Source organism: Diabrotica virgifera, chromosome 1, assembly GCF_917563875.1.
Source record: "Diabrotica virgifera virgifera chromosome 1, PGI_DIABVI_V3a".
NCBI lineage: Eukaryota > Metazoa > Arthropoda > Insecta > Coleoptera > Chrysomelidae > Diabrotica > Diabrotica virgifera.
Window position 1 is genome coordinate 54,166,420 of NC_065443.1, and position 15,929 is coordinate 54,182,348.

The 15,929-nt window shown below is 30.9% G+C and overlaps 1 protein-coding gene across 1 annotated transcript; it reads left to right on the forward strand.

Annotated features, from left to right (window-relative positions):
- Positions 1–244: 244 nt before the first annotated feature.
- Positions 245–1,396, forward strand: LOC114324971 (glutaredoxin-related protein 5, mitochondrial). The gene is made up of 2 exons (XM_028272904.2): positions 245–569; positions 1,147–1,396. The coding sequence occupies exons 1-2, from the start codon at positions 326–328 to the stop codon at positions 1,323–1,325; spliced, it is 423 nt and encodes a 140-aa protein (XP_028128705.1). The 5' UTR covers positions 245–325; the 3' UTR covers positions 1,326–1,396.
- Positions 1,397–15,929: the final 14,533 nt, after the last annotated feature.

The window sequence follows — 15,929 nt, forward strand, 5'->3', positions numbered from 1 at the left end:
GTATTTTACACGATTTGTTACATCTTGATTTTTGAGCACTTTTACTAGTTTCTCCAAAATAAAACATTAATTAAATGGCATTTTTTAGGGCTACCCCCTTATTCCCTAATTACCAAATTATAAAACTATTTTTTTATATAAATAACTTTTATTAACACTTCAAGAAATACCTAAAATAACGTTTTTAAATTCAGTTCTCAACTCTACGAGTTTTCCTTCTACTGAAGTTTGACTTTGACATACAAACAGAGATATTTGACATCTGTCAAAATTTAAAAATACATTCTTCACATGTGTGATCCTTAATCGTGATTGTAAATACAAAATGAATTTTATAAATCGCACGATCTCCATCAGACCAAATCTAAAATTAATTTCTAGGTTCTATTGTGCGAAAGCAAAGGATGAGATTGACAAACTAGTGAAGAATAATAAGGTGGTGGTTTTTATGAAAGGGGTACCAGAGCAGCCCCAGTGCGGCTTCAGTAATGCAGTTGTACAAATATTAAGAATGCATGGTGTTACTTATGATGCACACAATGTTTTAGTAGATAGTGATCTTAGACAGGGTGAGCAAGAATTTTCTTTGAGGAAAATACTTATATATAATGCATATATATAATACCTATATATAATGCATTTCAAACCATGCCAGCACCACACTTCCCTATGTGTTACATTGTTAAGCGGCTACGCTGTATGCGCCTAAATATTTGTCCTTTGAAGTGTGTCAAAAACCAACAACTGGATAGGTAGGTATATTTGCTATTCATGCGAATAGACGAATGAACCCTCCACACTTCGTCCTATGCGGCCGAATAAGACGCATAACAAATAACACATAGTGAAGTGTGATGCCACCATTAGAATCAGTGTGATTGTATATTGAATAGCAGGTTTGACATATTTCTCCATTCCGTGAATTATCATAAATAAATCCTCCTTTTGTATTCTACAGCAGTTAACAGCGATAATCCTCTACAAGTACCTGCCTAGTACTACCTTTCAACATTGTCAAAAAAATTCTCATTTAGTTTGCATGGCCCACTGAATCGCACATCTGAAAATGCTGTAGATGATAATTGAATTTGATCTTTAGTGCTATTTTAGGCATCTCCCTTACATGTTTTTTTTTCTTGATTTCAGGTATTAAAGACTATTCAAACTGGCCAACTATACCTCAAATCTTCATAAATGGAGAATTTGTAGGTGGATGTGATATAATGCTTCAAATGCATCAGTCTGGTGATTTAATTGAAGAATTAAAGAAGGCTGGTATAAAAAGCGTGCTACTTGATAAACCCAAGGAAGAGAGTGGAAAATGATCATAATAATTATTGTATATAAAATTTGACTGTTATGTTTAGTTTAGATGATAATAAATAATAAAGTTTTACAGATTTTTTTGTACAAATGCTTTGTTGTATGAGTGATAAGGTGGACATAATACAGATAACTAAAGGATTTCATATCAACAGGTTGACTGCCATGAGAATCATATTGTGATGTGCCGGCAATATGATTCTATAGTCGCAAGGATCAACAATAGGGAAGTTACACATTTTTTTTATTACATAATAATGTTCAGTTTTGTATAAAAATGAGATTTCCAAAATTTCACGCTTCAAAAACTCATAACTTAGAAGTACAAATTTAAAGTCTTCTGTATTTTAAAATAGTTCAAACGATCCATGACGTCGCATAGTTTAACTATTGGCGAGGAACCGCATAGTGGGCGATGCCTGGTGGCGATTTTGAAAAGCATCAACTCGAGGAAAACATTGACTTTGCCATTAACTTGTGTACATATTTGCAGTCAGTTTATGTTGTAATTAACAATAATTTCGACTTTAAAAAACTATTGCAGTGTTCCTCAGTATTCATTCCTATTATACTCTACGTAATGACCTAAATTAACCAATGCCAAATCACACATTTTGTTAATTTAACGTTTGTATTAAACATAGTATTTTTTTAATGTTAAAGCGACTGCAAAATTAAATAAATGAATAAAATGTAGTATATATTCTGTACATAGAATGTACATTGTTATGAAAAATATCACGACCACTTCGTAATTTCCAGAACACAATTATTATAAAATAAATTCACCTACTTAGTTTCCAGTTTTTATTTAATTAAAAATTGTTATCTGTCGGTGTAAAATAAACTGTAGTACACCTATTAATTAAATTAAAATCAAAATTAGAAATCCTAAGATAGATTAATAATTTTTAGAAGGCTGTGTGAATATCGGGGGCCAGATTTTTTTATGAAAAAAAGGTAAAAACAAATCAGTAGTTAGCATCAAATTTTAATGAATGCATACAGATTAAACATAATTTTGAGTCGTCTTGTAAGTTATAAGATGTCTTAGTTGCAAAACTTAGTGGTTACTTTGGCAAAACACTCCTGTAAATGATTTTAATTTAACGTTTTAGAACTGTGAATTCAAATGATAAAATGAATTGTTTTCCTAGCGTTGTCGTCTATCTTTGAAATTTTGAGCGCCCTCTGTTGGAATTTAATTTTGCGAATATGGTTCCGTTTATGGTTATATTTAGGTATATTCTTCCGCTTCTTCTTTAGTTTATTGGCCTCCACCTACTTGGGTATTTGGCCAGCTCGTCGTCGCGGAATAAAGGAAAAATATTTATATTCTAATTACATTTATCGTATGTCATTGTAATAATATACAGGGTGTAACGAAAATACAGGTCACAAATTAAATCACATATTCTGTGACCAAAAATAGTTCGAATGAACCTAATTTACCTTAGTACAAATATGCACATAAAAAAAGTTACAGCCCTTTGAAGTTACAAAATGAAAATCGATTTTTTCGAATATATCGAAAACTATTAGAGATTTTTTATTGAAAATGGACATGTGGCATTCTTATGGCAGGAACATCTTAAAAAATAATTATAGTGAAATTTGTGCACCCCATAAAAATTTTATGGGGGTTTTGTTCCCTTAAACCCCCCCAAACTTCCAAACGTTCCAATTAAATTATTTTTGTGGTACCATTAGTTTAATTCAATATTTCTAAAACTTTTTTGCCTCTTAGTATTTTTTCGATAAGGCAGTTTTTATCGAGTTGCGGCTTCTTTTTTAATATGTTAACATAAAAATTGTATGGGGGTTTTGTTCCTTTAAACCCCCCAAATGTTTGTGTATGTTCCAATTAAACTTCTACTGCGGTACCATTACTTAAACACAGTATTTTTAAAACTTTTTTGCCTCTTTGTATTTTTTCTAGAAGGCACTTTTTATCGAGATGTGACTTCTTTTTTAAAATGGTTCAAAATATACCTAAAAATGTAAATCATAAATAAATTTTCATATTACTACCAAGTCTCCATAATCGTACTTAGCCATATACAAATATGTGGTGGATTTGACAAATATTCAAAATATCTCGATAAAAACTGACTTTTCGAAAAAGTACTAGGAGGCAAAAAAGTTTTTAAAATATTGTGTTTAACTAATGGTACTACAATGATAATTAAATTGGAACGTACACAAAAGTTTGGGGGGGGGGGGGGTTAAAGGAACAAAACCTCCATAAAATTTTTATGGGGTGTCCAAATTTCACTATAATTTTTTCTTAAGATACTACTACCATAAGAATGTCACATGTCTATTTTCAATAAAAGATCTCTAATAGTTTTCGATATATTGGAAAAATCGATTTTTATTTTGTAGTTTCAAAGGACTGTAACTTTTTTTATGAGCACATTTGTACTAAGGTAAGTTAGGTTCAATCGAACTATTTTTGGTACCAGAATATGTGATTAAATTTATGACCTGTATTTTTGTTACACCCTGTATACCAGTTTGTTGAGATTGGAGTATGATATAGTTATTGAAGGAAAGGAAAGAAGGTTTACTCTGGAAAATAAAACCATTTTGTAAAAGTACAAATTTTCTATGAATAGTTCAAACGATAGAAACCACTTGTAACGTCACATAACTGCATTTTCTACTGACGTTTATAATGTCTAATTTAAAATTATATACAATTTTGTTTACTTTGTTGGTTCAGAATGCACGGCGCAGTTTGGACTAGCTGCTTTAATTTGAATTTAGAATCGTCTTTAGGGGTCAAACGAAAAACAAACAAAACTTTTTTATCTTTATACATGTTTTAAATTATGTTCTGTTGTGATTTATAACATTTTTTTCGAATTTAAAATTTTATGCAAGTTCCCTATTGATTGTGTGTATATAAAGGATAAATATCCGGTTGCAAGGAACTTTCTTTTCACTATTGTAGCAGTCAAAGTGTTAAAGCAATACGTTGACTTTGATTCATCTCTGTAACAGTTACTCCATTGTATATATTTTGTATGCATTATATTAGGATCCTTTTTGTGGAAATGGTCCAGGGGTATGTACAGCTGCGGCCATTGAATAGTTTACACCCTTATCTGTAGCTGATTTTTTAAAAAGTTTAGGTACCTCATGTAAAAGCACATTTTACATCAAAGTGACGTTACCAGTGGTGGATCCAGAATAGGTTGATTAAAATTAAAAAATCACAATAAAATAAATCTATTTAACAAAATGGAAATTATAAAAAGAAGTTTTTTTGAATAAAATGGATTATGTTGTTAACAACAAAAATAAGGAAGTCTGAGTTAAAAGTATCAATTTTATTTTAAATCTAGTTTATATTAAAGAATGACTAAGCAGTAGTATAATTAATATTTTATTTTTCAGTGAATGCGGAATTTTTGACATGTACATTGACATTTAGCAAATCCGGTTGACACTGCATTTTACAGTATTACAATGTAAAAATGGAAGGTGTAAACTATTCAGTGACTGCAGCGTACCGCTACCATTATTTTCAGGGAGGTGCATCTACACAGGGGATATCCATAAACTACGTCTTTGAGAAGAGAGAGGGGAGGCTTGCTTATTTCGATTAAATACGACAGGGGGGTGGGGGGTATGAGTGCACATTCGACGTCGTTTAATATATTGGTATATTTAAATTTGTCGCTATTGTCTCTATAAATATAATTTTTTACTAGCTTTTACCAGCATTAAAGTACCAGCATATAAGTATATTTGAAATGAAATTGAAAATAAAACAAAACGTTTACGAATAAATACACCTTTGTTAAAATTAAAAAGAATTCTCTTATAGATACTTTTATCGTATACATTTCGTTTTTATCAGTCACAGCCTTAAAATAATATTAGGTAGTACTTTTGTACAGGACAACAAACAATAAGACATTGTTCTTTGGGTTTAAACAAGCGCTTCTATATATACAGAACAACGTCTGGAAGCAAACAATATTAAATTGTTAATTCATTTATGTGATGCATACTGTGTGTGAAAAAATAGTTCTGAAAGAATGAATGGAAATAAAATATTGTGTTCTATTTAGTTAGTAAGTCGTATTTATACTTAGAGAAGATTTATACGCAAAATCTTGGTCCAATGCTATTTAAATACATTCATTTTTTTTTCGAATACTCGGAAAACTAATAAAAATTTTTGAAAAATTTAAACGCAGATTGAGAGATTACACATTATTACCGAGGGCCAAAAGTTTCTGAAAACATCTATAATGTTTATTTTAATAAGTTACAGGGATAAAAAAGAGAATATTTAGTCTGATTTTTAAGTTCAAAAATTTCAGTCAAAAGAAACCTTTTGTTTATTCTAAGGGACTTTCAGCCCTCGGTAATAATGTAATCTTTCATTCTGCGCTTATATTTTTCAAATATATTTATTAGTTTTCTCAGGATTCGAAAAAAGAATGCATTTAAATAGCATTGGACCAAGATTTTGCGCCTACCCCCTTAATTGTTCTTGTTATGATACATTCGCAAATAAAGTTTCAAGGTTGATTAAAAAAAAACAGAAATAACATTTAATTTTATTAAATCACTGAAAGGGTTTCGTGAACTGCAATGACGACGTCGACATGGGGGGGGTTCGTGTGTAAACGACGAATTACGACGGGGGGGGGGAGGGTATTAAAAAGTTCAATTTTTTTACGACGTAGTTTATGGATGCCCCCATACCTACTATTAACCAATAGAAATATAAAGGGTATAGCTATGTACTTTTCTGGACAGGGAGTACATTTGCGCCCATGGATATCTTTTAGTTTGATTTACATCTACAAAATAACATGCCACAAATGTATTCAATCTATCCAATTAAACCAGCCAATTATGAACAATATAACCATTATTATGATGACAATAAGTCCAGCAATGCAGATATACCATAACCAAATAAAACAACATTCAAATAACTCAATAACCATGAAATCCTACCAACTGAAAACAAACCTATAACAACAAAGAAGATTCAATCCACTGTCCCAAAGCATAATATGCATCAAGGTGAAAAAGCAGGTACAGATCTTAAAAACTAGACAAACGAATTGGTTTATCAGAAGACAGATAATTATGAATTGCTATTAGTAAAATAACTATATAATTCAATTTTAAAGCCAATTTGGACATACTCTGGAATACTCAAAGCCATCCAATACCAAGATTCTACCAATATGGCTATACCAATGCCTCCCATTCTTAATGAAGAAATTCGATCAAGAGCAGAAAAGTATAAAAATATAGGATGTTGCACCATGAAAACGAATTAGAATATGAACTAATAATTTTTTTTGTAATATTCTATATACAGTGTGTCTGTTTAACTTGGAACCATACGGGAAACTTTTTTATTATCAATTTTATGAAAAAAAGTTATTCTTCATAAACTGCTCTGCATAGTCTAACTAAATCCTAAGATGCAATCATCAGATATCAAATTTTATCAAGAGTATACGAGGTATGTCAAAAAATATGAATTGCGCTCAAGAGTAAAGTACCTTTATATTTCAAAAAATCATAAATTCTTATTAAGAAAAGTTGTTTGTAATTAACAATTATGTTATAATATGCAATTAAGTTCTTCTAATTGAAAAAACTATTTTTAAAAATTTTTCTCACCTCTGCTCAAAGAGTGTTAGTGCAATAACTGAAGGTATTCATCTCCTATTTCGTTGAACCTCCATCGATTTTCATGAAAACTGGTGAGTAGTTAGAGGATACCTCAAGGAACAAAGGTGACATAATGCCAACTTGCGCTTTTACCCTAGGGGTGGATGCCACCCCTTCTCGGGGGTGAAAATTATTTTATTAAAAATAATACCATAAATCGGTAGAGGGACAATAAATTCTAAGCAAAATTTTGTTATATAACAATTAATATAAATCAATACTTTTTGAATTATTAAAAATCAAAGATTTTACATTTTCGTAAAAAAGGCATGTTTTGAAGCTGTTTTTCACGTATAACTCAAAAACTATAACCTTTTACTTCTTCTTCTTTCTCGAAACTCCTTATGCCCCTCAGGGGCGTCGGAGTATAACCTTTTACAAAAAAGTTATTATTACCAAAATTAAAGATAATAAAAAATTAAATATAGTCCTCACTTAAAGAACTAAACTAATGTTAATTCAAAATAAGTTCTGGGTAATTGAATGTATATTTTTTTCGAAAAGAACTCAAATCTAAGAATTCAAGCTTAAATAACGGGAAAATGATGCATTTTATAAAATATATCCGCTAAACACATATCAAAGTACTTCGGAATACCTATAAATGAGCTTCAGAAGAAGTTAATAGCATTAAAATTAAGCAAGTTATGATGAAAATAAGAGAACCCTTTCGAATTTTTTAGGAAAAAGTGAAAAATAAAACATACGCCATTTCCACAAAAATTAAAGTTTATAGTACAGTATTGCCCAAAATAAACAGTACTGAAACTGAAACACAGATGTCTCTTTGTGCGCGCTGTCATATTCAAATTAACTAGTAAGAGTATAGACCTGTCAAGTAATCCTTAAACAATTAATTATTAAGGCCTAATTGTTAAAAATGGTGTTAAGTACAGAGGAGAAAGTGTTTCTTGTGGAGCATTATTTTCGCCCATACGGAATCGGCCGACGTAATAGTGCAAGTCTGCAATACGTGTGTGATCAATTCACACGACCGACGGTTTAATAAATGTTTTCCAAGTAATGCTGTAATTTTGAAGGTTGTTGAAAGTTACAGCATTACTTGGAGAACGTTTATTAAACCGTTGTGTGAATTGACCACACACGTATTGCAGACTTGCACTATTACGTCGGCCGATTCCGTATGAGAGAAAATAATGCTCCACAAGAAACACTTTCGCCTCTGTACTTAACACCATTTTTAACAATTAGGTCTTAATAATTAATTGTTTAAGGATTACTTGACAGGTCAATACTAGTTAATTTGAATATGACAGCGCCCACAAAGGGACATCTGTGTTTCAGTTTCAGTACTGTTTATTTTGGGCAATACTGTATTCTTACTGTAATTTCTGAATTTTAGCATAAGTAATCAATTCCACAACTTTTGAGCGGTTTAGAGGGCATATTTTTGAAAAAAAGATGTAATAAAAAAAATCAGAATGTTTATAATTATTGTAATTTTCATTTCTTTTGATAATAACTCCAAAAATACTCAATATAGGTACCTATGTAAATAATGACATTTAACCAAATTTTAGTTTTTTCTGTATAAAATATTTTACCTTTTCTATTTCTGTATTTTCTTTAAAAAAAAATAAGCGGTTTAAAGGAATTAATTTAACTTGAAAAATGAATAATTATTTTCAATAATGAATAACCATTTTCAATTTCGTTGCAAAACGAAAATACAGCCGAACCATATTCTAGTCCAATCAGAGAGTGCTGCAAGCACCTCTACCGGTTTCGAAACTTATTAATCTCTCATCTCATTAGGAGGCACATATGCTGCTCCCCCCGATCCAACCAAAACAAACCCCAGCGTGCAGTCCCGGATTGCAACGAACGAAATGACATAGATGCCCTGGCGGCAACTGCTAGCAAAAAGAATAAGTTTTCACTCTAATGGCATATAAAACAACATAATGCTATTCTACATCCCACCAGAATGAAAACAACAATTCTTTTTAATTTAACTTGGTTTAATAGCCCTTGGAATTAACTTTCAAACGGTTTTCAGGCAAACCTGATATCGTAAAAATTAATGGAGTTATTAAAAAAAAAGAATAACATTTCTTGGAAAAATTTTTAAAAGATAAATTTTGAAAAATTTTTGAGCATAAATTTTAATGCTATCAACTTGTTCCGGGGTTCATATACTTTGACAAATGTTTAATAAGTTTATGTTATAAAATGCATCATTTTCCCGTTATTTAAGCTTGAATACCTAGATTTAGGTACTCGCCGAAAAAAAAAATATATTCAATTACCTATAATAACTCACTTTTAGTTAACACTTAAAGGTTTTTATGGTCAGGAGTTAATTTCGTTTTTTATTAGCTTCAATTCTGGCAATAACTACTTTTTTGTAAAAACTTTAGTATTTGAATTATTTATGAAAAATCGATTAAAAAATGCATTTTTCTCACGAAAAATTAAAATCTTTGATCTTTAATAACTCAAACAGTTTTGATTTATTTTAATAACTTTTATATAACAAATGTTGCTTAGAATTTGTCCCTTTATCTAATTATGGGGTTATTTTTAATAAAATAATTTTCAACCCCCAGAAGGGGTGGCATCCACCCCCAGGGTAAAAGCGCAAGTTGGCTTCATGTCACCTTTGTTCCTTGAGATATTATCTAACCACTCACCAATTTTCATGCAAATCTAAAGAGGTTCAACGAAATCCTAGGTAATTAGCTCATATCCACCTTTAGTGACTGCACTGTGTCAAAAAAGCAAAGTTTAGAGAAAACGACGTTTAAAGTTTGTCCTACAACATTTTCGGGTTTCATCAAAAAACTATTAAAATTAGAATAGGTAATAATTATTTTAGTCAGTTACAATGGTTTTTGAAGCTCTATAAAATAGCGCAATAAGTATGTTAGAAATATTAAAAAAAAAAGGATGTGTGTGTACTTTGTACGCACGTAAGAAGTTATACTTCTATTATGATTTCAACGAAATTAATATACTTAGCAGGTTATTTGTATTTTATTTAAATATTAAACTAACTTTCTTTACCTACCACTTTTAAAAAATTTTTATTAAAACGATACCAAAAATATATAAAAAAAGAATATGAATCGTCCGGGATTTGAACCCGGGACCTCTTAATCTCCGGTCACACGCTTTACCACTGAGCTATATCCCTTTTGCTTTGACAGGTTACAAGATTTCTCATATATACATACTGGCAAATTTAATGGACCAAGTAAGAGGTATACAAAAATACTTTAAATATACTTACTATTATTATAAAATATCGTATTCAAGAAGAAGACAAATCCAAAGACAAAAATTATAATAAATAATACATTTACTAAGAACACTAATATATCCTTTTATATGATATAATAGGACTTATTTGCGCTGACAGCGCTGATACATACAGTACATATCTTGAAAGATTAGCAACGAAATAAATACTGTCTGTGTGTGCATGCGCTCGGCATTAAAAAAATTTCACTCTCGATCGTAAAGAAGTATAACTTCAAAATTTTTTTGAGTTGTGACACTACAGATAAAATAACGAAACATTAACGAAATATTATCTAGAGTGACACTTGCAGTACAGAATATAATATTATTATTATCTGGTCAACAGACTTTTTTTAATGATGTAACTTTAAATATAAATAACAACATTAAACACAAAATACTGCAAAAAGAAAGATAAATAAGTGATAAATGTGTCACTTTTCTTGAGCACATACGCAGATTGTTGTGAATAAAGTAATCACATATACTGTGTTAATTCGGCAAACGACGCTTTATACACATCTTAGATGGATAAATGCTTTGCACAAGTCGATATGTGACACTGTTTGTGTCCGGTGCATCGTTGATTTTGACACATAGACGTGACCCTTTGTGAGATAGGAGTTTATAGTTTTATTAAACTGTTGGTGCAATAAAACCGATTTTAAAATTTTTTGTGTTATGACACTCTTTGAGTGGAGGTACTTTATTACAGATAGGTATCTACCCAACATAATTTTTATTTATGATAACTCAATTAATTTTCCGAAAAAAAATTATTCTTTATAAAAAGTTCTGCATAGTCTTACAACTAAGGTTCAATTATAAGATGGCAAATTTTATCGTTATTATACGAGGTATGTTACGATTATATTATATTATACGAGGTATGTTATTATACGAGGTAAAAAGTATGAATTTCGCTCAGGAGTAAAGTATTTTTTTTCACTATATTGAAAGTTGTTTTTATAAAAAGTTGTTCAGAAATAAAAAGTATGTTTCAGTATGCAATTACATTATTCTAATTGGAATATTGTGAACTATAAAGGTACTTTAATCTTGAGCAAAGTTCATATTTTTTGACATACTTGGTATAAAATTGATAAAACTTGATAACTTATGATTGCATCTTAGTTTTTAGATCATGCAGACCTTTTTATAAACAATAACTTTTTTCGTAGGGAAAATTAATAATGGAGTTTATTAAAAAATAAAATTAATAAAGAAAGATATTAAGGAGGATACTGGGACCCATTTGTGACAATGGTATATGGAGAATAAGGTTCAACCACGAGCTATACCAATATTACAGAGAACCCTCTACAGGGTGATCAACTTCTGTGACAAAGTCCAATATATCTGTTAATATAAAATATATGAAAAAAATTGTGAATAAAAGTTATAGACCCCTTTAATGTACACATTTTAAAATTAGTGAGAAATATACAGGGTTCTCCATATCACGCTGCCAAACCAAAGTTATGTTTTTTTAAATGGAACACCCTGTATTTTATTCAAAATCTGGTTCCTCTACATTTTTCTGATTAAAAAGATATAACACTTGCCTAGGGTTATACTGAGTGTTTCAAAGTTATGAGCACTTTTATCAAAAAATCATACTGATTTGATCGCCCTGTATGATTTTAACAGTATAATATAAACTTATTTTTTTACTGCTGTTGACTGTCAACATTAAAGTAGTTTTGCAACAACGTACAATTTTTTTATCACTACGCAAATTGTATACAGGGTAAGTCAAAATGCAAATAAAAGATTTTCTTCATATTTTTAAATGGAACACCCTGTATTTTATACTTCCATCGAAAAGCTTGTTCATTATACTTGCATATCTTTTAAATATTCCCTATACCTAAAGTTATTAGTTTTCGAGATATTTTAGTTTTATTGCTGATAACTCATAGATACGTTTATTACAGTAAATTAATTACCCTTAATATTAGAAACCTCCAATGAGTTTGTTAATTATAATTAAAATTAGACTGCATTTCATTTTTTCTCCAAGTTTATAGTAAATTCTATACAATAACGACAATTTTATATTTACTAACAAAATGATAATGATTTTCCGCGAAGAAATGGGAACTATAAATTGCTGCAAGTTCTTGTTTAAGGTGGCTTTGAAATAATTGACAAAATAACTGTCAGATGTAAGATTTTAATTATCTGTACGTTTTTATTTTTGTTATTGATTATAATTGTTTGCCATATTGTTATAATTGTTACCTAACGATGAATTTTAGTCGTGAAGAAATGACAGACATGATATGGATTTTAGGAGAGTATTTCAAAAACTCATTAGTTGCCACAAGAATTTATAAGGAATTGTGTCCGTAGCGTCAACAATCAAATAAGAGAGCATTTGACAACTTATTAGACAGGTTTAATCGTACTGGTTCTGTTAATGAAGCAAAGGAAAAAACAAAAATCATTATTACGGATGAAAATGAATTAAATGTTTTACTGCCTGTTACAGAAAATCCTCATACAAGTATTGAAAATATTACAAGAGAGCAAGATATAAGTTATGGATCTATTCAAAACATACTCAAGAAAAACAACATGCACCCATATCATATACAATTACATCAGGAACTTGTTGAGGAAAATTTAGAACGAAGAGTATAATTTTGTCAATGGTCACAACAAATAGTTTTTTTTCCGAGATAAGTTACTATATTTGCAATAGGAATGTTCATTTCATTAATGCTGATATTATCTATTTGTGGTGTATTGTGCCTTGTAAAAAACGTAACATTTGATTTTTCTGTTGATAGTGAAAAACCAATTGAATTAAATTTTGCTATGAGTGCATTTATGTTTGATTTCAGATTCTGTGTACATTTTTCGAGATTTTTTTCAGTGTTATATATGATAAAGTCATCAGCATATTGTATGATGTTATAATTATTAGTTTTTACATGCATTTCTCTAGTATATATGTTAAAAAGAAGAGGAGACATGACGGAGCCCTGTGGTAAACCCACCGAAGCTAAACGGGGGCCTATTAATGAGTTGTTAACCGACCTAACATATATTTCTCTATCCGATACCATTTGGCATAACATATTGCAAATTCTAGGAGGAATTTCTACATTTAATAGTTTTTCCCGCAATATTAATGTATCTACACAATCACAGGCACCTTTAATGTCGAGAAAACCTGCTCCTAAATACTGATTTTTCGAATAACACAACTGAATATCTAGAACCAAATGGGATACTGCATCTATAGTACCGAAACCTTTTCTGAAACCAAACTGTCGTGCAGGCAAATAAGAGTTAGAGTATAGATGAAATTCAAGTCTGTGTTTAATGATACGCTCAAATGTTTTACAAATACATGATAGTAAGGAAATAGGGCGGTAAGAGTCGGCATAGTTAGGGTTTTTTTGATGTTTGAGTATTGGGATTACTATAATTTGTTTCCATTTCTCAATAGTACCGTTATGTAACCAAATTTCATTAAATATCTCAAGTATAAACAATTTTGCCCTGCTAGATAAATACCAGATCATATCGTAAGTGACGTAGTCCAAACCAGGAGCTGAGTTGTTTGAGTTTTTTAATGCAAACGTCAATTCATTAAAATTAATTGGCTCGTCAAAGAGTGGATTGGGAGACCCGTTGTCGCAGGGTAAATTTTTAATACTATTGCATACATAATCCGGTGAAATTTTTTGGAGAAATGGTTCTTGCCATTCGAAATTGTTACATTTATAAGTAGATATGGGGATTCTTTTCATTTTTTTGGCTTGCTGCCAAAGCTCAGTTGCAGAGGTGTTTTTGTTCAACTTAGTACAATACTGCATCCAGTAATTTTTAGTTTTAGATTTTAGAAACAATTTTGTTTTAGCTATTTCCTTTTTCACAAGAACTATTATTTTTATACATGCGTATAATTTCTTTCCTTCGACCGACTGCAATGTTGCATACCTCGTCCCACCACGGTGGAGGCAAACGTTTATTTTTAAAAGGTTTATTAATAGGGATTGATTGATTAGCCGCAAATTCGATACCTTTTAATAGAAATTCGTATTTTTCATTAGTATTGAGTAAATTAGGCATATTATTGTAATATATGTCAGAAAAGAAATGAGATATTGTTGCCAATTAGCCTTTTTTGTATTCCATTTAGTTTTGGGATATATTGTATCATCCTGTGTTACTACAGATAAATTAAGTTTCATGATAATAGGGAAATGATCGGAACCTAGTGTGTCTGACTTAACTGACCAGTCTATTTTGTTCACGATATCTGCAGAGCAGACTGTTAAATCTATTGCGGATTTGTAACCGAATCTAGAGATTTTTGTCGGTGAACCGTCATTGAGGAGAACTAGAGGTGACTGATTTAAAGCATTAACAAAATTTGCGCCAGAAGTATTAACTTTGTATGACCCCCATAAATCATCAGGGGCGTTAAAATTACCTCCAATGATGGATGTGCCATTAGTATTGTTTAAAAGATTGTTATAATTTTTTGTTGATACTGTGATATCAGGTGGACAGTAAACGGATATGAAAAAAATATTAGAATTGTTGCATTTAACTACCACTGCACATGCTTGTAAACCCTCTGCAATATTGCTTAGAGTGACTTTGTTAAACCTAAATTTATTTTTTATTAGTATTGCAACTCCAGTAGTGCCATTAGCTCGATCTTCCCGGACAACCGAGAAGCCCGAGAACTGATAATTCCGGTTTGGTTTAAACCACGTCTCGCTAATCAAAGCTATATCAATTTTATACTCATACAAAGCTTTAATTAAATTAAGTTTATTAGACACCGCTGAACGGGCGTTCCATTGCATAATATTAAGTGTATTAGTACTCGTCATCAGATATATCTTCGGCTTGTTCCGATGCAATATTTTTAATATAATTAATATCAATGTTTGAAAGGTCCTCGACAGAGTTAACTTCTTTAATCACCTTTTGAAATATAACAAAGAAATACTTTAGGAATTCATCTCCAGACAAATCTGGTACGGGTTGTTCTCTACGAGGAATAGTAATTGATTTTTCAGGCCCAAAGCTAAACGGAAACATGGGCTGGAATCTCGGATCCGCTACGGGAGAAGAAGCTTTACGTTTTTTCTTTGGATTTTCTTCTGCTGACGGGTGTTCTCGTCTTTGTGAACTAAGCGAAGAAGTGGATGCAGAAGTATGTGAGGAAAATTGTTTTGATTGAAACTGAGATCTTACTCGGGGTTGTGGAAGGGATGGAAATTCTTTATCGATTGTGTTAGACAACAACTGAAAATTGTTCTGCAATTTGAGAGAGTTAGCGTACGAAGTTTTATTGAGACGTTTTGCTTCGGAAAATGTTAAATTTTCTTCAGCCATTTTATTTTTAATCTCATATTGTTTCATATGGGTTGGGCAATCTTTTGAGATTGATTTGTGTGTGCTATTTTTGCAGTATATGCAACAACTATCTTGTGGGTCACGACAAGAATGTATTTCCGCTTTTTCTTTACTGCAGTTTATGCAAAGTTGTGTTGTACTGCGGCACTGCAGGGCCACGTGGCCATATAACAAACACCGGTAACATTGAGTCACCCTGTATATATAAGGCTCTACCGGGCATGAAACAGAATTAATAT